This window comes from Rana temporaria, chromosome 9 (genome assembly GCF_905171775.1).
Source record: "Rana temporaria chromosome 9, aRanTem1.1, whole genome shotgun sequence".
NCBI classification, from domain to species: Eukaryota; Metazoa; Chordata; class Amphibia; order Anura; family Ranidae; genus Rana; species Rana temporaria.
The window spans coordinates 115267221-115293514 of record NC_053497.1 but is presented as its reverse complement, the minus strand read 5'-3'; the positions used below and the strand labels follow the sequence as shown (position 1 = coordinate 115293514).

Sequence of the window (26294 nt, the reverse complement as noted above, 5' to 3'; positions counted from 1 at the left end):
TGCTTACACTTCATATTCATGAGGACACAGCCTATCCTCCTACTAGAGGCAAGTGACATCACTGAGATGCTTCGTATTCATGAGAATGCAGCCTATCTATTCATTTCTCCCTCTAGGCAGTCAGCTAATGCGAGAACAGCCTGCTACTGACTTACAGTGCACTGCCCATTGTCCCCGCAGGCAAAGAGTTAATGCAATTTGCAGCTCTGTTGAAAAAAAGCCTCTGAAAAAGGTTCAGGCGTGATGGGAAAAGCTGCTTTATACTTTATATCAGAAGGTAATTTGTGACTGTTTTAAGTGGCTGTGGCGGGGATGAAACCCACAAGCTATTAGCGAAGAAGAAAAAAAAAAAAGACGGCTTTTATGTTTGGAATGAGACCTCACATGTTCTAAGGAATAACTGCAAGTGGGGGTAATTTCCAACAATATTCCATACTGTAAAAACAGTAAAAGTCTTACATGGAAAATAAAGTCTTACAGATTTCTTTTAGCCACATATGTGAACGTGATTGGGTTTATTTAAATAATCTTATCAGTGAATGTTAATGTTTTGAAAATCTCATCTTTATGTATAGGATGCAATTATAAAATTACGCGGGGGGCAGCTAGATTGCATGTGTTGTCTCTGCATCTGTGCTTTACTATTTCCCTCTTAGTGCAAGGCTACTAGTTAGGTGGGATCTAACGGAAAAGAACCAGGCTAAGTTCAGTGCAGACAACCTGGTGTTGCTTGTTCTGGATACAGAGGTTGGACGAAGAAAAAAAAAATATATTTTTACCAGAAAGCCCTATTGCTATATAGTGCTTCTAATCTGCCACTTCCTGGTCCGCGGCGCTCCTCGTCACTTCCTCCCTCGCCTGTGCTTCTGGGAAATGTGAGTCATCATTTCCCAGGAGTCTGTGGGCAGTACTGGGATAAAAAAATCCTTTTATTTTCCAACAAATGATGCAATTTTTAAGCGGTTGCCATAACAACAAGGTGGGACCTTCCTCTGTCGCAGCGCGTTAGAATCGGCACTACGGCTGCCGGAGAATCGCGCATGCGCGATATCGAGAGGTGCATGCTGGTTACCCAGCATGCACCTTATCTTCGCTGATCCCAGGAGAGGTATCGGTTGGGCTTCACATGCCCACAATCATCATGGCAAAGGCCAGAAGAGCATTTAATAAGTTGTAAATATAAAATAAATATATTAGCAACATCCACTAGAAAACATATAACATCATTATTTATGATAATAATGCATTATGCTCGGATACATAAAAAAAATAGATACAAATGTGTCCGGAACTCCGCTTTAAGAGGTGTTTTAAAAGGCATTAATAGGCAAATCTTTACCATTTCAGGGTTTGTTTAGAACCCAGTTTTTAAATAAAAGGGGAACAAAATTTGAGTTGTGTGCTTTTTTTAGACACTGTTGTCATGTCAACCCTTCTTTTAAAAAAGAAATATAACCAGGTTGTGAGCATTTAAATAAGTCTATAGTTCCAACAAGTAGTAAATAGGCTGTAAAAAAAATAAAATATAAAAAAAATCATCAATGACCTCTGTAGTTACAGCCAGTGTGGAGAAATGTATCCTTACATTTCAGAATAGAAGCAAAGTCATTCAAGACAGGTCTTTTCTCCCTCCCCTTCTTGTGTGCAATTGCTTTGTGTTTACATTAGGCTTCATGTACACTACATTTACCACGGCTGCGGGAAAATGCAAAACACTAGCAAAATTGCACCGAGATTGCATTTTGACACATAGGCTTTTATGGATTTGAGTTTAGAAGCTTTGGCAAAATAAGAAAATGCCAAAAGCTCCTTAACTTTTAGGAGCTTCTAGTGTACATGAGGCCTAAGGCGTCGTGTATACTTGGGCGTGATGTACTGCTGCTGCGGGAAAGCACATAGCGTGGCAAAATCGCGCCAGGGTTTTGCAGCGTTTTGGGGTTTCCCGTGGCCAAAACTTTCCTATCCTGAAATCGACTCTTCCACATTTAGGAAGGGAGGTTGAACCTCCCCTAACCGCTGCAGGCCACTAAACTCTGCTAGAAGCCTATGTGTACATTGATACATAGGCTTTTATGAAGTTGAGTTTAGGAGCTTTGGCAAAAAAAACGCCAAAAGCTCTCCTAGACTCATTTAGGAGCTGTAGTGTACATGGAACCTAAAAAATTTGATGGTAGGTTTCCAATTTACTGCTGGGAGGGGGAAGCTGCATAGGTTGAGAAGGTACGGTGCTGTGAACATTCTGGGCCAGATTCTCGTAGATCGGCGTTAAACTATGCGGCCGTAACGTATCTTGTTTACGTTACGCAGCCGCAAGTTTTACGGGCAAGTGCTTGATTCACAAAGCACTTGCCTGTAAAGTTGCGGCGGCGTAGCGTAAATTCTCCGGCGCAAGCCCGCCTAATTCAAATGATCCAGGTAGGGGGCGTGGATCATTTAAATTAGGCACGTTCCCACGCCAATCGTACAGCGCATGCGCCGTCCCCAAAATTTCCCGACGTGCATTGCGCTAAATGACGTCGCAAGGACGTCATTGGTTTAGACGTTAACGTAAATGGTGTCCAGCGGCATTCACGGACGACTTACGCAAACAACGTACTTTTTTAAATTTCGATGCGGGAACGACGGCCATACTTAACATTGGTTGCCCCCCATATAGCAGGGGCAACTTTACGCGTCGCAAAAGCTACGGAAACGTCGTAAATTCACTGCGTCGACCGCGCGTACGTTCGGGAATCTCGCGTAAATAGCTCATTTGCATAGACGACGGGGAAAACGACGTCGGCCACACCTAGCGACGGGAAAAAAAATGCATCTAAGATCTGACAGCGCAAGAGTCTTACGCCTGTCAGGTCTAATGGATATCTATGCGTAACTGATTCTAATGCCGCGTACACACGGTCGTTTTATGTGATGAAAAAAAATTACGTTTTTAAAAACGTCACTTTAATTGACCGTGTGTGGGGGAAAACGTCGTTTTATGTCTTCTAAAAAATTACCAAAAAAAATTGAAGCGTGCTTAAATTTTATGTGTCGTTTTTCAAAATGTCAACTTTTACTTCACAGAAATTGACCGTGTGTAGCAAAAACGTCGTTTAAAACAACGTTTTTTCATCCGCGCATGCCCAGAAGCTAGTTATGAAGCGAGCTTCAATGGAAAAAAGTGGTGAACGTAACCTCGCTTTGCTAGAACATTGTGAGAAAAACGATGGTGTGTAGGCAACTTCGTCTTTGAAAATTGAAGTTTCAAAAACGTTGTTTTTTACTTCACAGAAAATTTCATTTTTTTTCATCACATAAAGTGATGGTGTGTATGCGGCATTAGAATCAGTCGCATAGATACGCCGGGACAGATTAGGACTTACGACGGCGCAAATGGCGTTGCGCCGTCGTAAGCCCTTTGAGAATCTGGCCCTCTGTTTCTTGCCCATTACTTGGGTTGAAGTAGTCGGTGCAACAGATGTCCATTACACACGTGACTCCAGCGCATCGAGGCACGTGTGCAAGACTGTGCTGTTGTTTTATAAGCATTTTAATAAACAAATAAATAAATAAGGCCATCTATGTCAACTCAAGTAATGTGCAGTGACTGGAAATCTTCACCAGGAAACCATGGAGGTAATTAAAAACATTACGTTTACCTCTTGTGTCCTTTATATCTAAACTTCCTGGAGTTCTCCTTTAAAACAGTCACAAATATTTAATTTTCTCCGCAGGCTTTTATAGACAAGATGGTGAGGATTAATGTAGCACTTCATATAAGGTAGCCTTGTTCACAACACTGGGACTTTAATTTAAGGACCACGACTGAGCAGCATTTTATTTCCTAGCGATGCAAGTGACCCATACATTTGTTCTCAATATTCAAGAAGCATAAGAGTTAATGAGAAAGCAGCAAGGAACACAAGCAACTAAATTATTCAGCGTCCGTCGTGCAGATCTTCCACCATGCTGGAGAGTGGCGTTAACAAGCTTACACGAGCATCAGAAGTGCTTGTTATTACTCACCGTCTAATGTCTTTATCCCACAAAGGCATTTTCAGTTTTAGCTTGAAAAAATAATGTGTTCTGCATTTGGTTTAGCAAGCATTGGCTAGGCATGGCTCAGCCCTGCAATCTTTAAGAACTTGCTAAATTGCTGGCTGAAGCCTAAGAAATGCTTATTAAAGTTGTAGCCAGGGTGACCTGCACTCAGCACTCTCGATCTAGAAAAGAAGGCTGTGTAGAGGGCTTCATGTACGCTTTTTTGATGTTTCTTTGGTAACTGCGGAGTGCTGCCACCTGCACTTTGGCTGCATTTACAAATTTCTATTTAATTAAAATCTAAATCCAATATGTCATTGCATTAAAAGGGTTAGTTTACCTAAGGCCCAATACACACTGGGCGTTTATCTTTGGGCAGAGGGCACAAGTGCGCCATCCAGTTGTGCTGTTGGCAGCTCATCAAAATCTATGAGACGCTGCAACTGGATGAGGCTGGATGGTGCACCTAGTGGAAGTTTTGATTGGGGCAGTAGGAGCCTGGTAGCGAATGCCCAAAATGAAAAAAAGTCTGCGTTCCAGGCATTCATCCCAGGGTGCATACTGCCCATCCAGGTGAATTGTCCAGCCACAGCAGCAGTCAGCCTCTAATAGAGTTTGACGGTCTGCCATCAGCGGGCAGACAGCACACTTGTGCCCTCCATTTTCCATTTTTTGGTGGATGCTGAAGTGATAAACCCCCTGATAATTACTTCTATTATTCTGGAACCCTATTGGTGAGATTTCTGTGCTAAGTTCCCTGGTCTGAAAACCTTCTGTGGCAATTACAAGAGGTTCCCACCAATCCTTTATTTATTTAATGTTATGTGGAAAGTAAAAAGGAGAATCTTGTACACACAAAGGTGGTCAAGAACCCAAAATTGTTAGAGATCGTTTACAATTGCGACAATCCCAATTTTGAACATCACTTGCCTTTATTGGCGGATTTCTCCTCCTCTGGCTCGCTCCCTCCACTCCTGCTCACCACTGTCCCTTGTTAACATGTGAGAGCAAGAATAATCTCCCTGCAAGGCAGCTCTGCCTACACAGGGAGGTATAACAGAGCCAATTACATGGGTAGTAGAGAGAGCCGAATACACAGGGCGGTACTAGAGCTGCCTACATAAGGAGTTGCTGGAGCCGGACAAGGTAGGAGGAGAGGGGGGGGGGGGTTGGTGTTGTACACTGTGTAAAGGGCACCCCTAAGCCCTGTACTTTGTATACAGTGCATTCCTAAACTCTGTAAATAGTGCACTCTGTACATAACATACCCCTAAACTCTGCACTCTGTGCATAGGGTACCATTGAAACTGCACTCAGTACGTAACATACTCCTGAACTCTGCACACTGTATGTAACACTCCTGAACCCTGCACTTTGTATCCAGTGCACCCCTGAACTCTGCACTCTGTACATAGCACACACCTAAACCATGCACTCTGTACCTAAAGTATTCCTGAACTCTGCACCCTCTAACGCACTCCTGAACTCTGTGCACCAAATACAACCAGTCCTTTGAAGGAAACCATACTGCTGATGCGGCCAGTAATGAAATTGAGTTTGACACCCTTGCTTTAATATATTTTTTTAGTTCTCAAGTCATAAGGACCAAATGTACCGTACCCTACCCATTTAGATTATATGGGGGTTATCCACAAAAGGGATACGCCGGCGTATCCACTGATACACCGTTGTATCCCTGTTTCTATCTATGGAACTGATCCACAGAATCAGTTTACCATAGATAGGCAGGTGGCGAGGCCATTGCGGCCGGCCTAGAATATGCAAATTAACACTTACGGCGATCCACGAACGTTCCGACGGGCCCGTCGCGCTAAATCTACGTCGTTTACGTCGAGTTACGCCGTGTAAAAATAGGGCTAAGTCCTATTTGACTAAGCCCTATTAAGTATGGCCGTCGTTCCCGCGTCTAAATTTTAAACTCTACGTCGTTTGCGTAAGACGTCCGTGAATGGCGCTGGACGCCATTTACGTTAACGTCTAAGCAAATGACGTCGGAGCAACGTCTGTTAGCGCAATGCACGTCGGGTAAGTTACCCGACGGAGCATGCGCAGTACGTCCGGCGCGGGAGCGCGCCTAATTTAAATGGGACTCGCCCCATTAGATTCGGCACGCCTTGCGCCGGACACATTTAAGTTACACCGCCGCAAATTTCAAGGTAAGTGCTTTGTGGATCGGGCACTTAGGTAGAAATTTTGCGGCGGTGTAACTTAAATCGGAAGATTTAAGTTACGCAGGATATTTGTGGATCTGGCCCTATGCTTTTATTTTGCTTTCCTAAAAAAAAAAAAAAAAAAATTTGACAAGGTTGGGGGATTGGGTAGTCATAATGGCAAACAATACTAAAAGACCACATTGTGGACCAGTCAAAAAAATAGAAAAAAACACAGAGAAAACATAAAATCACATTATAGCCAAATTGCCCTACATATTACAATCTATATTACACATATGACACATTACAATCTGACTGCAACGTTTCCAGTTCCAAATCTTTTTTCATCATTGACTACATTATGTATGGTGAAACATTCAATTGGATGCAAATTTCCAATTAAATATAAAATCAATTAAAGAGAAAAAAAAGCACTTTATCCAATCAAATCGTAATATTTGAGGTATACTTGCATAATTGTTTGATTTATGATTTTAATGTGCAGGTGTTGAATGTTTTCTTAGGTTGCAAAAGAAGAAACAACTGTAACCTTACATTGCAATAAAACGAAAAAAAAAAAAATACAAGGCAATCTGGGACCACCGAGGGCCACAGTACCTCAAACTTCTGCAAAATGTTTGTTAAAGACAGGTTTCTCTGCAACGCCCCCCCCCCCCCCCCCCAAATAACCCTTCCCAGACATCCGCAGGGATGAGTTATTTGTGGCCAAACCGGTGCAGATTTTTTCTATGCAGATATTCCATTTTCCGAAAGATGGTTCAAGAGATGGGAGCCTATCACAATCTCACTCTCCTGCCCTCTCAGCGCCAGCCGAAGGATGGCACAGCATGGGCTTGAGTGCTAATCCAATTAAGGGTGAATCACTTTCCCCATAACAAGCCTCGGCTTTGGGTTTTCTCCTTGTGCCTGTCTGTGAGACCATTGAACAGATTGTTCTTTGCAATTGCGCTGCTGACAATGCTAATCAAAAACGCAGAAGAGCTTTTTCTTTTTGCTTTTCTTTTTTAAGTGTCGTCGTAATCGTACACTTGAAAATGGATGGCAGCATGCTATTAACAATTCCAGCCTCAGCTGTTTAAAGGTAACATTGAGTATATGTTCATTTCGGTACAATAATGAAGCACCATTGTTCCATTAACTTAAAAGGAATTTGTGATAGGACTTTCACATTTGTAGTCGTCGTTCCAAATTAGTATGACTGTATTTGTATAGTGCAGGTTCCACCCTAGTGGCTATCTCTATATATAGCAGTACGGCCAGAAACTCTTATAAGTGACTGCTGAGATAAGATGAACTAGGTGAGCCTGATTTACTTAATACATCTAACTGCCTGTTCGCAATGTCCTCAGGCATGTAAACTGGCTTGCGCATGCTTAGCTCAGCATACAGCAGCCAGCCTGATCCCTGTGTGCCAGAATGATGGCTTCCTGTGCATGCTCAGCAGTGACGTCACCATGTACTGGCCAATAAAGATGGTTGAAAACCGCACACAGAAGATGCCAGCGCCGATGACGGACAGGAACCGTTGGAAGAAAGGTGAATCACTTTAGTTCCAAGTTGTTAGTCCAGTTCATCTAAATTTAAAGGAACACTAAATGCAAACTTTTTTTTTTTTTTTTTAAATAACAAACATGTTATACTTACCTCGACTGTGCAGCTCGTTTTCCACAGAGTGTCCCCTAACCCTGTCTTCTGGGGTCCCTCGGCGGCTGTCTCGGCTCCTCCTTGCAAAAGCTTTCCACCTTCATGCGAGCGAGCTCGTATGGGGGAAAGCTTTTGCGAGCGCGCTCCCGTGATACAGCGGCGGGCATAGCCGCCGACTGCATTACTCGGCCCCGCCCCCTGACGCGTCATCCGCTGTGATTGACAGCAGCGCCAGCCAATGGCTGCACTGCTATCAATCTGTCCAGCCTAGCCAATCAACGGCCAGGCTGGGAACCGAAGAGGATCACGTGGACGCGCGCGGGACTTTCGAGGGGTCAGGTAAGTAAAACGGGGGGGGGGGGGGGCGGTACCGTCGGATGTTTTTTCACCTTAATGCATAGGATGCATTAAGGTGAAAAAACATTTACCTTTACAACCCCTTTAAGCCAGTTGATCTAAATCTGCTAGTGTATCTAAACACTACCCTCTCCACAGACTGACAATGCTGTTGTCCAAAAGGTATCTCCATTGCTCCTCCATACAGAGTGGAGCCAGACTAAGACAGGAAGTGTGTTACCAGGTAAAAAATAAAGGAAAATAAACAAATGCAGCCACCACATCTAATGATTGGTAAGCTGCAATATATCAAAGTTTTGTTTTTGGTTTTCATACCGCTTCCAGTTATACAGTCATATGAAAAGCAAATTCCTGTTCACTTTGAACAGCCTTGATTTGTCATCACCCCGGTCGGTAGCACTTACTCCATTACCGGCGGCCTCCCGTTCTCCTGCTCTCCACGGTGACAGCTTCCGTTTACTACCTCCTCCTCGGCGGCCAATCGGGAGTCTTCTCTTTTCAGGCCAAGCCGAAAACGGGCCTCACACCTGCTTCTGATCGGCCAGATTGAGGATCAGTGTTTCAACAGCTAATTTTCATTCGCTGTTGTAACACCCCTGGGTGGTATCAGAGAGTATTTTCTGCAACCCGAGCACACCCCATTTTAAAACCTATTAGAGTCTTTGGCTCTAATCAGGTGCCTCAGAAAAAAAACCTGGCCGCTGTTATTCACGTGCCTGTGATTGAAGATGGATGGACATCATGGGACACTTTTTTTATTTTTTCAAAAACTGTGTATTGTGGTTTTTACTTTTTGGTGAATGGGTAGGGGTACAACTTACCCCATACCCATTCACATGGGGGGGCGGGATCTGGGGGTCCCCTTGTTAAAGGGGGCTTACAGATTCCCATAACCACCCTCCGCAGACCCCCACAACCAATGGCCATGGTTGTGGGGACAAGGCTCTTGTTCCCATCAACATGGGGACAAGGTGCTTTGGGGAGGACCCCAAAGCACCCTCCGCATGTTCAGGGCAAGCGGCCTGGTATGGTTCAGGAGGGGGGGCACTCGCTCGTTCCTCCCCCTTTCTTGGCCTGCCAGGCTGCTTGCTCGAATAAGGGTCTGGTATGGATTTTGGGGGGAACCTAATGCCTTTTTTTACATTTTGGTGTGGAGTTCCCCTTAAAATCTATACAACACCTGAAGGGTCTGGTATGAATTTTGGGGGGCACACCACGCTATGGACTGGGGGGGATGCAATGCCGATTTTTTTCCTTGAGTTTTATCTATATTGCCGGGATCCGACAATACATTACAGTCACAAGCAATTTTAAATTACATTTGTTCCTTTAGAAATGTAATTTTGCTGTGGCACAGTAAAAACACATCAGAAATATGCGCCACTTTACAGGCAGACTAAGAGGACCCCCCAGGCATGATATTTAAAGGAATATTTCATTTTTTATTGTTTCACTTTAAGCATTATTAAAATCACTGCTCCTGAAAAAAATTCAGTTTTAAAAACGTTTTTTTGCATTGATACATGTCTCCTGGGGCAGGACCCGGGTCCCCAAACACTTTTCATGGCAATAACTTGCATATAAGCCTTTACAATTAAAACTTTTGATTCTTCACGTTCGTGTCCCATAGACTTTAATTTGGCTCATCCCTAGTCAGACCTAAACATTTTAAATTTGGATGCAATCAGGTAGGCCCTTGTACTACATAGTTGAAGGTAAATCTAAAGGAAATTGAATAGGAAAATTGTATAATGTATGGACCAGCTTAAGGGATCTAAAAGCCAGGAGGTGGAGGCAGGCATTCTGGAACTGCTGTCACAGTGTTCACATGACCAGAAAGCTCCTGATCACCAGTATGCATCGGGAGAACTTTCCGCTAACCACTGACTAACGTGCAGGGAGGGCGCTTTCAGCACTGTAAGTGGTGTGCACAGGGTGCATACATGTGTTGAAATATTTTGAGGGGACAACAAATTTACACTGTTATACTAGCCGTGCACTTTACATTGTAGCAAAGTGTTGTCACATGAAAATATATAATAAAATAGTTACAAAAATGTGAGGAGTGTACTCACTTTTGTGAGATACTGTATATACAATATATATAGCGCAAGTATATACCATTTACATAACTAAGTAGGAGCCTATTTGATTTAAAGTAGGGAAGGGTTACATCCTCTGTCAATGGCTACCAATGTAAGGCGGTGCTCTCCCACTAACCATCAACGTAACCGAGCACATATCCACTGACCACCAGTGTACGGAGCACTTCACCCATTGACTAGCAATATAAGGGGGAAACTCCCCCTGCTGACAAGCAATGTGAGAGGCATGCTTTCCAATAATCACCAGTGTAAGGGAACTCTTCTCCTACTGACTAGCAATATAAGAGAGAACCTCTTTCACTGACTACCAATATAAGGGAGCACTGTTCTACTAACCCCTGGTATAAGGGGGTATGTTTCCTACTGGCCACCAGTATAAGGGGGCACCTCTCCTACTGACCATCAATGTATGTGGAGCACTGGCGGAGGTCTAGCGGTCATCCAGCACTTATCCCCTGCAAGGTTCCGGGAGGGCAGTGCTGCAATGGACAGGCACCTCCTCCTCCTCTGCATTTCGGTGGGTTCCGCTGTGCGTCTCCTCCCTCCTTCTCCTAGGCGTCCAATAGGATCGCCTGTCCTTTCAGCCAATTGGGCGCTCCTTTCTATCTACATTTCAAGGCCCCAATCCAAGCTGGGCATTCATCCCAATGACCACCACAGTGAGAGAGCAAATCTCCACTAACCATCAATGCAAGAGAGCACTTTCCATTGACCTCCAGGGTAAAGGGGTAGTTCTCCGCTGACGATCAATGTAAGGGGCCACTTCAACATTGAGCACAACACCAGCATGAAAAACAAAAAGTCACCAGCACTAAAATGTGGAAACATGTGGAAAAAAGGGAGGAAGGGGGGATCATAGTCAATGTTGTGGGGTTTGATGCCAGTGCAGCTGGATAGGAACCATAACTATAACACAACACCAGCATAGTAGTTACCATGACACTAGCCACCACTGTAAGAGAGCACCTTTCCTATCAATATACAGAGGCATTTCTCCCACTGACCACCAAAGTAAGCAGACATCTCCCTCATTAATCATCAATTTATGGAAGAACCTCTCCCATTGACCACCAATGTTAAGGGGGAACCTCTCTTCCTGGTCCTATATATAGGGGGGGGTCCATCTGCCACTGGCCATTAAAGGCTGTTCTATAATGCAGTCAGCTCTGGTGAGATCAATAAGTTAGGTAAAGGAGCATAGGTACAGGTACATCTTAAATCTAAATTAGCAAATGTTCACATTTTAGCACTACTGAGTGGTATAACTTTCATATTTACATATTTATGTTCACTACAGAAATGCAGCCTGTATGAATTGTATTGTGGCTTTGTGTGTTTTGAGGGTAAGAAATGAAGGGAAATTTAACTTGCGCATGTAGTTTGTGATACAGCGTTTTCAAGCAGCATACCATATGGCCAGAGATTATTTGTGGCTTTTTTTCTATGCATGTGATGTGTAAAACTATATGCAAGTTTGAATCTAGCCACAGGGTGTACAGCAGTGGCAGTCAACATATGAAGTATAGGGAAACCCAACTGTGGCCCCAGACATCACATTACATTCAATATATTTAATACTTGTAAGACTGACAAATACTGCAGACATACTAGAAACAACATTGGTCAGAGTGTGGATATGATACAGGCAAGCTGCCCACAGATAAATTAAAATTTAGCCAATTTAGCAGTGACCGGATATAAGTATGGCCACTGTGGTTGTATAGAAGTCCATCTACTGAGCGACTTCTGTACAACTGCCATGCAGACATGTTTTCTCTTGAGCAGCACTGCTGGCTACCGCCTGCAACACCGATCAGTGTATTCCGGCGACGGGCAAGTCTCCCCATTGTCAGAATACAATGACAGAGAAAGAAGATTCCCCCATCCACCTTGAATGTGTGGATGGGGGAACCTGGTCAGGTTTTTTTTTTTTTTTTATTCAACCAGCTGGTCTGACCCATCTATGCAGGGCAGTACAACTGGTCCTGTGGTACTGGGCCCAGGCCCCATCAGTTAAACAGGGGGTCTGGGGGCAGCTTTATTGTGGATTTCTGCCTAAACCAATAAATGGATTTTACTAGACCACACCCCCGCTCCTATTTGCTTACCAGTGCTTAAATTATATTTCCCTGGGCCCCATCCGGTCAACAGGAGAGGCCCAGGTGGTGGAAAAAAAGGAGGGTATTTTTTTCCATTTTTAGGGTTTGGGTGGATAAAGTCAGTGCTGCTGTTTACTGCACCTTGGGAGGTGGGTGGGGTGTAGGCCGAGTTAGGGGCCCCCCCGTCAGGAAGCCTGTACAAGGCCCCATGATTTCTAAGAGTGGTCCTTCATCTATGGTCAGGTTTGGGTTGGAAACTGGAGACATGCTCCAGATGATAATAAAAATCTTGATACATGTTACATGAGGCTAGCAGATCATTGTGAGAATCCCTTTACAAATCAATGCTCCCACTCCCATTACAGATTGCTGGGGTTTCATTACCACACAAAAGTACTAAAGAGCTGCATGTGGCCCTTGGGATGCAGGTTGGGCACTAAGGCCCAGATTCTCGTAGATGGGCGCAAAAATGTGCGGGCGTAACGTATCTCATTTACGTTACGCCGCGGCAAAGTTTTTCAGGCAAGTGCTTTATTCTCAAACCACTTGCCTGTAAAGTTGCGGCGGCGTAGCGTAAATCACCCGGCGGAATTCAAATTCGGCGGGTAGGGGGCATGTTTTTAATTTAAATGAAGCGCGTCCCCGCGCCGAACAAACTGCACATGCGCCGTCCCTAAAATTTCCCGGCGTGCATTGCTCTAAATGACGTCGCAAGGACGTCATTGGTTTTGACGTGGACGTAAATTACGTCCAGCACCATTCACGGACAACTTACGCAAACAACGTAATTTTCGACGCGGGAACGACGGCCATACTTAACATTGGCTGCGCCTCATATAGCAGGGGCAACTTTACGCCGGGAAAAGCCTAACGTAAACGTCGTAACTTTACTGCGTCGGCCACGCGTACGTTCGGGAATTCGTATATCTAGCTAATTTGCATACTCGACAGGGAAAACGACGAAAGCGCCACCTAGCGGGGAGAAAAAAATTGCAGTTACGATTCGACGGTGTAAGAGACTTACGCCTGTCGGATCGAATGGATATCTATGCGTAACTGATTCTAAGAATCAGTCGCATAGATACGACGGCCCAGATTAGGACTTACGACGGCGTACATGGCGCTGCGCCGTCGTAAGCCCTTTGAGAATCTGGGCCTAAGAGTCTACAGGATAAGAAATCCATGTTTGATGTGCAGTATGTAGTATCTGCATTTTGCATTTTGGCACATTTTACACACGTTACCGTTGAACTCTATGCAATGTGTGTTTTGTGATTGAATCACAGATTCAGCAGGATGGACGTCTGCTAATGCACACAAGACCCGTAGATGTGAATTGGATGGAAGGGCAGGGCCGGACTGGCCTACCGGGATAGCGGGAAAATTCCCGGTAGGCCGCCTGCTGTCTGTCAAAAATCAACCAGTTAGCTACCTGTGTGGCCGGGCCACGGCCGCCGCCGCCATCGCGGCCGCACTTTTCAACTAGCCCTCTCCACTCCAGTGACTGTCACGTTAATGTCCTCTCACCTCACCTCAATAATCATTGCATGTTTTTTAAAGTTTTTTAAAGCAGCGGCGGCCGGCCGCTTGCTATTTGCGGCCGCCATGCTCGCCGCTGCACTTTCGCGGCTGTGAGCGATCGTGTGTGTGTGTCACGTGTCTGAGGGAGGGGAGGAGCCAAGCAGGAGAAGAAACGAACGTCAGATGTTCTTCCTTCTTCCCGTGCGGCGCCAGCACCGCCCAGTGCAGAGTCACGTGTCGCAGAGGAGAAGAAGACAACGCGCAGCCCGGGCCAGCCACCCTTGGAGACCAAGGTGAGGAAAAAAGATTTGAAATCCTGCTGACAGTATCTCTCACCATATAACGGTGCACCCCCCCCCGGGCCCCCCTCCTCTCTCTGCCACCTACCTACCTTTGCTGCCCCTGGAAAATCTAAATCGTCTGTCTAATAATCTCAGAGAGGGGGAGGGGGGGGGGGTTGGGGGTTGACCATGCATTGGTGAGAGAGATTATACAGTCCAGATTACAATTTGCAGGGGCAGCAAAGGTGACAGAGAGAGAGGGGGGGGTTGCATGGTGCACCCCCCTTTCTTTGTCACCTTTGTTGCCCCTGCAAATTGTAATCTGGACTGTATAATCTCCCCCCTCTCTGCACCTGTCTTTTCTGCCCCTGCAGATTGTTAACTGTATAATCTCTCTCCCCCCACCATTGCAACTCCCCCCTCTCTCCCCCACCATTGCAACTCCCCCCTCTCTCCCCCACCATTGCAGCCCCCCTCTCTCTCTCCCCCCACCATTGCAGCCCTCTCCCCCACCATTGCAGCCCCCTTCTCTCTCCCCCACCATTGCAGCCCCCCTCTCTCTCTCCCCCCCACCATTGCAGCCCTCACCCCCACCATTGCAGCTCCCTTCTCTCTCCCCCACCATTGAAGCCCCCCTCTCTCTCTCTCCCCCCCACCATTGCAGCCCTCTCCCCCACCATTGCAGCCCCCTTCTCTCTCCCCCACCATTGCAGCCCCCCTCTCTCTCTCTCCCCCCACCATTGCAGCCCTCTCCCCCACCATTGCAGCTCCCTTCTCTCTCCCCCACCATTGCAGCCCACCTCTCTCTCCCCCACCATTGCAGCCCTCTCCCCCCCCACCATTGCAGCCCCCATCTCTCTCTCCCCCACCATTGCAGCCCCTTCTCTCCCCCCCACCATTGCAGCCCCCTCTCTCTCCCACCATTGCAGGCCCCCTCTCATCATTGCAGCCCCCTCTCTCCCTCCCACCATTGCAGCCCCCCCCTCTCTCTCGCTCTCTCTCTCCCCACCATTACAGCTCCCCTCTCTCCCCCACCATTGCACCCCCTTCTCTCCCCCACCATTGCAGCCCCCCTCTCTCTCTCCCCCCACCATTGCAGCCCCCCTCTCTCCCCCACCATTGCAGCTCCCCTCTCTCTCTCCCCCCACCATTGCAGCCCCCCTCTCTCCCCCACCATTGCAGCTCCCCTCTCTCCCCCACCATTGCAGCTCCCCTCTCTCTCTCCCCCCACCATTGCAGCCCCCCTCTCTCTCCCCACCATTGCAGCCCCCCCCTCTCTCTCCCCCACCATTGCAGCCCCCTCTCTCCCTCCCACCATTGCAACCCCCTCTCACTCTCCCACCATTGCAACCCCCTCTCACTCTCCCACCATTCCAGCATTGCAGCCCTCTCTCTCTCCCACCATTGCAGCCCCCCCCCTCTCTCCCACCATTTCAGCCCCCTCTTTCTCCCACCATTGCAGCCCTCTCTCTCTCCCACCATTGCAGCCCTCTCTCTCTCCCACCATTGCAGCCCCCCTCTCTCCCACCATTGCAGCCCCCTCTCTCTCCCATCACTGAAGCCCCCTCTCTCTTGCAGCCCCTCTCTCTCCCTCTCTCTTACTATTTCAGCTCCCCTCTCTCCCACCATTGCAGCCCCTCTCTCCCACCATTGCAGCCCCTCTCTCCCACCATTGCAGCCCCCCTCTCTCCCCCACCATTGCAGCCCCCCTCTCTCCCCCACCATTGCAGCTCCCCTCTCTCCCCCACCATTGCAGCTCCCCTCTCTCCCCCACCATTGCAGCTCCCCTATTCTCCCCCACCATTGCAGCTCCCCTCTCTCCCCCACCATTGCAGCCCCCCTCTCTCCCCCACCATTGCAGCCCCCCTCTCTCCCCCACCATTGCAGCCCCCCTCTCTCCCCACCATTGCAGCCCCCCCCTCTCTCTCCCCCACCATTGCAGCCCCCTCTCTCCCTCCCACCATTGCAACCCCCTCTCACTCTCCCACCATTGCAGCCCCCTCTCTCCCTCCCACCATTGCAACCCCCTCTCACTCTCCCACCATTGCAGCCCTCTCTCTCTCCCACCATTTCAGCCCCCTCTCTCTCCCACCATTGCAGCCCTCTCTCTCTCCCACCATTGCAGCCCTCTCTCTCTCCCACCATTGCAGCCCATCTCTCTCTCCCTCCCACCATTGCAGCCCCCCTCTCTCTCCCATCACTGCAGCCCCCTCTCTCTTGCAGCCCCTCTCTCTTACTATTTCAGCTCCCCTCTCTCCCACCATTGCAGCCCCCCTCTCTCTCTCGCCCACCATTGCAGCCCCCCCTCTCTCCCACCATTAAAGCCCCCTCTCTCACACACTATAGCAGCACTTCTCTCTCTCCCACCATTGCAGCCCCCCCTCTCTCCCACCATTGCAGCCCTCTCTCTCTCCCACCATTGCAGCCCCCCTCTCTCCCACCATTGCAGCCCATCTCTCTCTCCCACCATTGCAGCCCCCCTCTCTCTCCCATCACTGCAGCCCCTCTCTCTCTCACTATTGCAGCCCCTTTCTCTCACCATTGCAGCCCTCTCTCTCCCTCTCTCTTACTATTTCAGCTCCCCTCTCTCCCACCATTGCAGCCCCTCTCTCTCTCCCACCATTGCAGCCCCCCTCTCTCTCTCGCCCACCAATGCAGCCCCCCTCTCTCCCACCATTAAAGCCCCCTCTCTCTCACACACTATAGCAGCACTTCTCTCTCTCTCACCATTGCAGCCCCCCCCTCTCTCTCTCTCTCTATTGCAGCTCCTCTCTCTCACTATTGCAGCCCTCTCTCTCTCTACTGCAGCTCCTGTCTCTCACTATTGCAGACTCTCTCTCTCTCTCTCACTATTGCAGCCCCTTTCTCTATGTCTCACCACTGCAGCCCCTCTCTCACACCACTGCAGCCCCTCTCTCTCACCACTGCAGCCCCTTTATCTCTCATCATTGCAGCCTCTCTCTCTCTATTGCAGCTCCTCTCTCCCACCATTGTAGCCCCTCTCTCTCTCCCACCATTGCAGCCTCTTTCTCTCTCTCTCTCTCTCACTATTGCAGCCCCTCTCTCTCACTATTGCAGCCCCTCTCTCTCACTATTGCAGCCCCTCTCTCTCACTATTGCAGCCCCTCTCTCTCACTATTGCAGCCCCCCTCTCTCTCTCTCTCTCTCTCTCTCTCTCTCACACTATTGCAGCCCCTTTCTCTGTCTCACCACTGCAGCCCCTTTCTCTCTCACCATTATAGCCCCCCTCTCACCATTGCAGCCCCTTTCTCTCTCTCTCGCCATTGTAGCCCCTCTCTCATGGAGTTAACTTATGTATTATAATACAATAATATACTGTAAATAATAAAATGTGAATGTATTTATTATAATAATAATTAAAAACATTTTTCAGGTAAAAAAATGTGCATTTATATATATTTTTTTGCCTGTTCTCTCTGCATTGGTCTCTTGTATCATGTCTGCAGTCTCTGATCATCTCTTGTATCATGTGAAGTCTGCAGTCTCTGAGGGAGTTTGGAGAGGAGTCAAGAGTGGGAGTGTCGCTGGGATGGGGGTCATGGGAGAAGTCAGAGGTGTGTGGACTGTGGAAAGGAGACTATAGGAAAACCAGAGCCACCAAGCTGGAGCCGCCTGACTGATCCCTGCAAGGTGCACCTAAAAGGAGGTCAGTGACAGCGCCGCAAGGCCAGCCTAAGGGGCAAGGGGGGTCATTGATGTAAGGGGGAGTTAATACAATAATGTAAAGGGACACTGATATAAAGGTTTCCCCCTTATATCAGTAACCCCCCCCCCCCCTACCTTAGGCTGCTTTCACGTTGGGGGCGTCGGCGGTAAAGCGATGCAGTTTTTAGCGGTGCTTTACTAACTTTTTTGCAGTGCTTTTCGGGGGGCAGTGGGGCACTTTCAACCCCCGCTAGTGGCCGAAAAAGTTTAAAACTATGGGGCTGGTATGACATTTTTCCAGGGCTGGTTTTTATTCCCAGTCCGGCCCTGTGGAAGGGTATCTGCATACCTTAAACTACAACCATTTGTACATTTCCTGAATGCTTAGCAAAGCCCAGTCCTCTGCTGACCTGAAAGGTTAGGGTTCAGGCCTCTTTGTCTGCCATGCGTTGTAGCGCATATGCCTCTCATACAATATTTATAGTGATGTTTTACAAGAACCAATAAAATCAGGACTGAAAGAAGACGCACTCCATTATTTCTTCATAAAACAGCCCAGTGGCTGTGGGTGAGATTTAAACACTGAAACAAGAGGTTCCTGCTGAACCACGCTAAAGCCCACTGCTAAATCTGCCTTTGAAAGACACGTAGAGGATATAGATAGATATGTGCTACAAAGATTGATTTGTATATTAGTATTACCCACCAAAAGAAGTGTAACATAATGGGCTGACACCTGCTAGGTTACACAGGGAGACAACACTTTCCAGAATCTGCAGTTCTGCACTGTCTCTGCTGCCTTACCTCTTTACCTAGATAAAAAGGAAGGTGCGCCCGGTGTCCAGAGAAATGGGACTTCTAAAATCTGGTTCTTGGATCTTTATTAAAAAGTAGCAACATTTACATCAAGCCAATGTGTTTCGGGGGGGGGGGAACAGACTCCCCTTCTTCAGGGCTGTTGCTGTGTTCTATTTGGTGGGAACAATTCTCAAGCTTGCTGCCTATACAACAAACGCCGGCATCCTGCTATTCAGAATCCTTGATCCAACATAACCACTCATGGGAATTGTTCCCACCAATGCAGCAACAACCCTGGAGGAGGAGTCTGTTCCCCTGAAACATGTTGCCTTGATGTACATGTTGCTAATTTTAATAAAGATCTATGAACCAGATTTTAGAAGTCACATTTCTCTGGACACCGGGCGTGCCTTCCTTTTTTTTTTATTCAAGTGTACATGCTGAAACAACCTTAAGGTCGCACAGAAAAGACAGCTGTCCAATCCCCGAGAGGGCCCATCACCACCATCCATCACTGGGCACTATCCAATAGAAAGGCATTCCTTCCATTTTGCCCACACAAATACCCACTAAGGACCAGTGACCAATCCAGTCAGTTCAGTGCAGTCTCCAATACAAAGATGACCTCTTTACCTGGCCTTTAGCATAAAAAAGACCTTTCTTCCCTGACATGACTGGGAGCTGTGTGTTTACACACACAGCTCCCGGTCCTCGCTCTGTAACGAGCAGTCGCGGGTGCCTGGCGGCGATCACGCCCGCCGGGTACGCGCACGGGCGAGGTGACGTATAGCTACGTGCTCTCGCCCAGCAGAGCTGACCTGCCACCGTGAAACTGCGGCGGCTGGTCGGCAAGCAGTTAACATCCGCTTGCTCAGCAGGGACTGCTCCATTGATCCCCGCTGAGCCGGTAGATGACCGGAGCAGTCCCTGGACTGTGCAGGGACCGCCCTGTCAGATCGTCGCACTCCTCTATGGGGGATCGGATAAACACGGACCGTCTGTCTGTGTTCATCTGATCCGCAGACGGATGGAAAAAATAGGATTTTCCTCCGTCTGCAGAATCGGACCACAGCAGAGACCGATGAGATCATGTTCATCCGCTGACATCCGCAATCCCATAGGGATACATGCATGTCCGTTTTTCATTCGAAAATGGATGGATGAAATACGGACAGACGGTCCACATGTGTGAAAGAGCTCTAAGGGTTTGGAGGAGGACTAGAAAAGGACTGGAGCTCTCCTGTAGCTGCAGGAGAGGTGCGAGGGCCACATGAAATGGCCTAGAGGGCCAGATTCGGCCCGCAGGCCTTGTGTTTGACACCTGTGCTATAGAACGTTTTCCTGTATTACATACAGCAGTTTCTATAGTATGCATTGCTTATTTTGTGTTATTTTTAGTGGGAACCACTGAGCTCAGTGGGAAATCCTCACATCTAGTCTGAAGACACGTTGCCCATCTACTGCTCTCCATATTCTGTGTCACTACCAATCCATCTACCAAACATAGTACCTACTACAAAAAGTATACTTCAAGAGGCTGCACAACCAGAAGAGGACATGCTGAGTTAAACATCCGTCTGCCAGACTTTCAGATGAAAACAATGTACTTAAACCCAAAAAACAACATTTTATATATTTCAGCTAACCAGTCATTTTTTTGGTTTAAAAAAAAAATGGAATGGATTCCTCCAGCTATACAATCGAGGTGGATGGAGGAGCCTTCCTGCTAAGCTTTTGCATTCTGACAAAAGGGGAGACTTCCCTGTCGTCAGAATACACTGATCAGCATTGAAGGCTATAGCCGGTATCACTGATTGTGTGGCAAAAATCCAACATGGCGGTTGTACAGAAATCGATCGGTAGTTGATCCGCCCATTCTTGGATGAAAATTCGGCTGATCCCTGCTGAACCAACCAAATTTCAGGCCATGTATGGACAGCTTTAGGCTTCATGTACACACAGCCTGCTTTGTACTGCTGAGGTTTGCGTTTTCTGGCGAACGGCGGTCAAAACTTTCCTATCCTGAACGCAATTCTTCCACGTTCAGGAGAGGGAGGTTGAAGCTCCCCTAACTGCAGCAGCTCCTAAACTCTGCTAAAAGCCTATGTGTACATTGATACATCGGCTTTTATGGAGTGGAGTCTAAAGCCTGGTACACATGGCTTTTCTGCGGACAAAACGTAGGACTTTTGTCCGAAAGGGCGTTGGCCATGAATTTGTCTTGCATACAAAAGGCAAAGGATTGTCGACCAACAAACACGAAACTATGTGTTTTTTTCAGCTCTTTAGCGTCACCCTTTGGACAACTTCTGCGACAACACACAATTGTTGGCATTCAATTTGCATAGCAGGAAAATGTGACTGGCGCTCTATTGAGTCGGTTCACATATCTCCACAGCGGGTCCCGTGCGGTGTCCCGGGAAAAACCTGTGACTTTTTTGGTGCGTTTCAGGTTCGATTTCAGCGCAAAATTCGTGCTGAATTTGGACCTGAACCTGTGAACCAGCATGCAAACGGTCGGATTTTCTGCCAACAGCCTGTCATCACACAATTCCCGTCAGATAATCCAATCTTGTGCATGAGGCTTTAGAGTTTTAGCAAATAATCGCCAAAAGCACCTTAACTTGAGTTTAGTGTGTGTATATGAAGCATTCGTTTTCTTCGCCTGGTGATCCTGCCAGATAACACACTTCCTGCCTTGAGTGACAACGCTCACTCACCCTACTGTATATACGGAGCGGCAGCAGTGTCACCCTAGGGCGGGGCTACAAACACCTCCCCCTTCTCCTCTCTGCCATAACGTAGAGGGTGGGGTTTCTGTAGTCCTTAGAGTTAGCTCAGAACAATGTAAACAATAAAAAGGCAGCCAATACGATTTCTACAGGATCAACAGGTATTTCTTGCACTTATATCACAGATACAAATACTATTAAAAGCAATTTGTTATAACAGTTTAACAGGCATCAAATAGGAGAAGTTCATCGTTGGGGTTTACATGCCCTTTAAATGAATATATTCAGTTTTTTAAGAAGTGAATAAAGAAATGGATCTTACCAGTCTCTCTGACATGTCGGTCTTGTCGTGTTCCGGCAAGTGCTGCTCCAGAGCCAACACAATGCAGTTGGCAATAATGGTGGCTAAAATCATATATTCAAATGGAGTAAGCATTGTTAAGGAAATTAATGTCATCTCTAGAATTGGAAACAATTCTATATACATACGTTATACTACAGAGCAAACTGTATTTATGCTGTGACTCTAAACCATATCCTTATTCTGCAAAAATATTTCATACACATCCATTACTTTAAAGTGACACTAAAATCTGGTTTACATTTTTTTATTTGTTCAAGTATGTAGTTTTTTTAACAAACAAACATATTATACTGACCTGCTCTGTGCAGTGGTTTTGCACAGAGCAGCCCCAATCCTCCTCTTCTCAGGACCTCCGCTGACGCTCCTGACTCTTGCTATGGGGCCCCTCGTGCAGACTCAATCCTGAGCTGCACTCTGTGTGTCCACAAGACACAGAATGGGACTCAGGCCCGCCCCTGCTCACTGGCTGTGATTGACAGCAGCAGGAGCCAAATGGTACCCGCTTCTATCTCTCTGTCCAGTGAGGAGAGAGAGCGGAGAGAGCCGCTGCTCATGGGCACAGTAATGGATCGAGATCAGGTAAGCGTGGGGGTGGGCTGGGGGGGTCGCTGCATACAGAAGTTTTTGTACCTTAAAGTGGTTGTTATTTTAATTTTAAAAATCATGTCTTTACAAACAGGTTATACTTACCTGCTCTGTGAAATGGCTTTTCATAGAGCAGCCCCGATCCTAATTTTCTTGGGTCCTGCACCGGAGCTCCTGGTCCCTCCCCAAGCCAAGTATCTTGCTATGGGGGCACTCGTGCATGCTCGCTCCCTAGCCCCAGTCTGTGTGTCCATAAGACACTGGGCCCACCCCCTGCTCACTGATTGTGATTGACTGCAGCGGGTGCCAATGGCTCTCACTGCTGTGTCTGAGCCAATGAGGAGGGAGAGAGCCTCTGCTCTCATGCACAGCACTGTATTGAGATCAGGCCCAGGTAAGTATAAGGCAGGGAGGGGGAAGCTGCATTCTGAAAAATTCAACACATTCTGCCTTTGCAACCACTTTAACTCCAAAAAAAGAACCTTCTATCCACTCAGCCTCCTTTAAATTTCTGTCTTTGCTGCTGTGATTTGACTTCCTGTTAAAGGGTGACTACGCTTGTTTTCCATGGTCCCGCTGTAACGTAACCATCCCTTTTTGCGTGCTACTGAGATAAGCTCCCTTAACACTTACCTATACTCTGTATCGATCTGGGCCTGGTTTGTGCAGGTCTTCTCTCCCCTCTCCCTCCTCTCACAGGTACTCAGGCAGCAGCAGGAGCCATTGGCTACTGCTGCTACCATTCAAGGAGGAGGAAGCAGGGGCTAGGACTGAGCTGTGTGTGTCCATGCCTGGCTCGGGAGTGTGCCTGCACAAGTTCCCCCACAGCACACAGCTTGCTATGGGGACACTCAGAGAAGAAGAGGAGCGGTGAGCGCTGATGAAAGACCACACAAGAGGAGGCAAGAGACCGTTCTGTGTAATATTATTGCACAGAGCAGGAAAGTACTACGTGTTTATTATCTTGAGAAACAAAAAGAGCATGTACAACTTTAATTGCTCTGTAATCTATTTTTCATGGAATTGTTTCTTACTGTGTTTTTCTACCTCCTTTTAATAGGCTGCCACACCTCTCCTTTTCCCCCTCTCTTCAGTTTATTGGGAACAATCAGTGCACATTAGTAGTGGTCGTGTGTGCTGCTCTATGCACAGTACACATCCCATAGTTTATCTCAGGAGCAAGCAAGAGAAAGTGGCTACATCCTTCCATACAGTGGGGCCATGGGGAACTAATGTAGACACCCTCCAACAGGAAATCAGATCACAGCAGCACAACAAATGAAACTAATAATAATAATAATAATAATAATATTAAAAGGTGCTTTTTTTGACTTCATACATACTTGAATGAATTTTTTTTCACACAGATCGGTGTCACTTTAAGGGCTCATGCACACTGCAGCTCAAAGGAGCTCAAAGAAGCGTCTCCTACAGGCTTTTGAGCTCTTATTTTTCTGCCTAGAAACTCCCCTCCATGTTAGCCAATGTGTCCATGCACACTATGTCCCAGATCCACAAAGAAGTTACGTCGGCGTATCTATTGATACGCCGCGTAACTTCTAGGATGCTCCAGCTTATCTTTGTTTTGTATCCACAAAACAAGATACGCCTGAAGCTGGGCTAGATACGACTGACTTACGTCTTAGTACGCCGTCAGATCTAAGATGCATATTTACGCTGGCCGCTAGGTGGCGATTCCATTGATTTCCACGTCGAGTATGCAAATTAGCTAGATACGCCAATCCACAAACGTACGTCCACCCAACGCATTTTTTTACGTCGTTTACGTAAGGCTTTTTTCGGCATAACGTTACCACTGCTCTATGAGGCGTACGCAATGTTAAGTATGGACGTCGGGCCAGCGTAGAATTTTCTGTCGTGTACGTCGTTTGCGTAAAACGTTCGCGAATAGGGCTTTGCGTAAATTACGTTCACATCGTCTAGGCATTGAGCGGGCGTAATTTAATTTGAAAATTCGACGTGATACTGAGCATGCGCGCGCATGCGCCGTACGAAAAAAGCGTCATTTACGTGGGGTCAAGCTTATTTTACATAAAACACGCCCCCCTGTTCATCATTTGAATTCCGCGCCCTTACGCCGGGAGATTTACGCTAAGCCGCCGTAACTTTAGAGGCAATTGCTTTGTGAATAATTCACTTGCCTCTCAAAGTAGCGGCAGCGTAGCGTAACTACGATACGCTACGCCTGCCTAAAATTACGCCGCTGACTGTGGATCTGGCCCTATGGCTTTTTCAGGCGTTTTTAGGCATATGCTCCTACAGGCAGAAAAGAAAACACACCAAATTTGCATTTTTGAGAGGAGCTAGTGCCCCAAAGAGCTCAAAAAAGCTCAAAGAAGCTTAAAAAAAAAAAAAACCTTTGTTCCATCTTTTTCTTTTGTTTATACAGTGGTTAAGAAAATACTATCTAGGGGAAAAAAACGCTTATGCTCAAAAAAAGCTCAAAGAAGCTCAAGCTCAATAAAAACGTGCACAAGAGCACAAAAGAAGCACAAGCTTTTTCAAGCTGAAAGAAAAGCACACATGCCTGTAAAAGCAGCTTTTTTTGGAGCTGCTGTGTGCATGAGCCCTTATAGTCGGATTTATGTGTACATAATGGGGGAATGATGTCTGCGTAGCATTACAACATTAAGAAAATATTTGGCCTTGCTTTGCTTTTTAAGCGGTGTGCTTTTTCTCTTTTTTTTTTTATATTCTCATCTTTGATCTTTAATTATGTCGTTAAAGGGTGTTTAACCAGAAAAATATTTGTCAAATAAGATTTTGAAACATTATTTGTAAATAAAATGAAAAAGTTTGATGATAAAAGCAAAAAAAAAAATGTATATATAAATAAACATAACAACTGCAGTCACATACAGCAAAATAAATATTTGTTGTCCCCTCACACTGCAGAGCCTTTTTTGTCACCTGCTTGGACTTTACACCCTTCAGGTCGCCAATATAGAAGTTACTTAGCAACAAGCAACGATGTCACCAAAGCTGGTCTCTCTCTGTATATTATTAATAAAATACGTCCTTAATTGGCCACACATGGAAGGCAAGAAGAACCTACTAATTCTTGCTAATTTCACATATAAGGCAAACTATATTACTTTTCTGAGCTGAACGGGTCTGAATGACACACAATCACATTTTGGAGCTGAGGGTGTGCAATATATCAGTCTATATTGACTGTGACATTACCCAGAAAACAGACCAATCGGAAAATCGTATCTAAACCCAAAAGCAAAAGGCCTAAAAATCTTTAAAGGTGGTGGCTGCATTAGTTTTAATCATTTTACTTTCTTCTCACCTGGTGGTCCTGCCATACACCAATCAAATTTCCTACACATGGGATGTATTCTGTCCCTTTGACTTGCTATCTATGCTGTATGCAACGCTGTATCCTGGCCTAGGCTAACAAGGCCCAGGCCTAGGGCCGCACTTAGCAGGGAGCAGAGGTGTGCGCAGCCTATTGCATTAGGATGTGCACCCCAAAGCTCAAACACACATGTGTATGCGTCTACATGCATATTGTTCTGGAAAATTAATCTCCCTGCTGGCACAGTGAAAGAGAAGCAAGTAAGCACTTTTCTTATGGCAGAGTGGGTAAGAGGGAGATCTTTCCCCATCTCCCCACTGGCACACAGAGCAATAATGCTAATGTGCACTAGATGATTAGAGTGTGCCCAGGCACACCCTGTGCGCACGCCTATGGCAGGGGGGCAGCATGGAAAGAGTCCCCGCCGGCTTGCGCTACACCGTTAGTGCAGTACCAGTCTTATGGGGCGAACTGGGCAAATAAGTCTAGCGCCCCCATAAAGCAGCTGCACCCCTTCCGGTATGCGGGCGGCCGGCATTCTGCAACTGAGGAGGGGGAGCGCTGCTTCTAATTTTGACTGTCCTATCATCCTGGACCACAAA

At 46.8% G+C, this 26294-nt stretch overlaps 1 protein-coding gene across 1 annotated transcript in view; it reads right to left on the bottom strand.

Moving 5' to 3' along the window:
• The window catches only part of CACNA1B (calcium voltage-gated channel subunit alpha1 B), a 417311-nt gene extending 395470 nt beyond the window's left edge, over positions 1-21841 (bottom strand). Inside the window, exon 1 of the mRNA XM_040324212.1 lies at positions 21741-21841. Within this exon, the coding sequence (XP_040180146.1) occupies positions 21741-21833 (93 nt within the window). The 5' untranslated portion in view covers positions 21834-21841. The remainder of the gene's footprint in view (positions 1-21740) is intronic.
• Positions 21842-26294: the final 4453 nt, after the last annotated feature.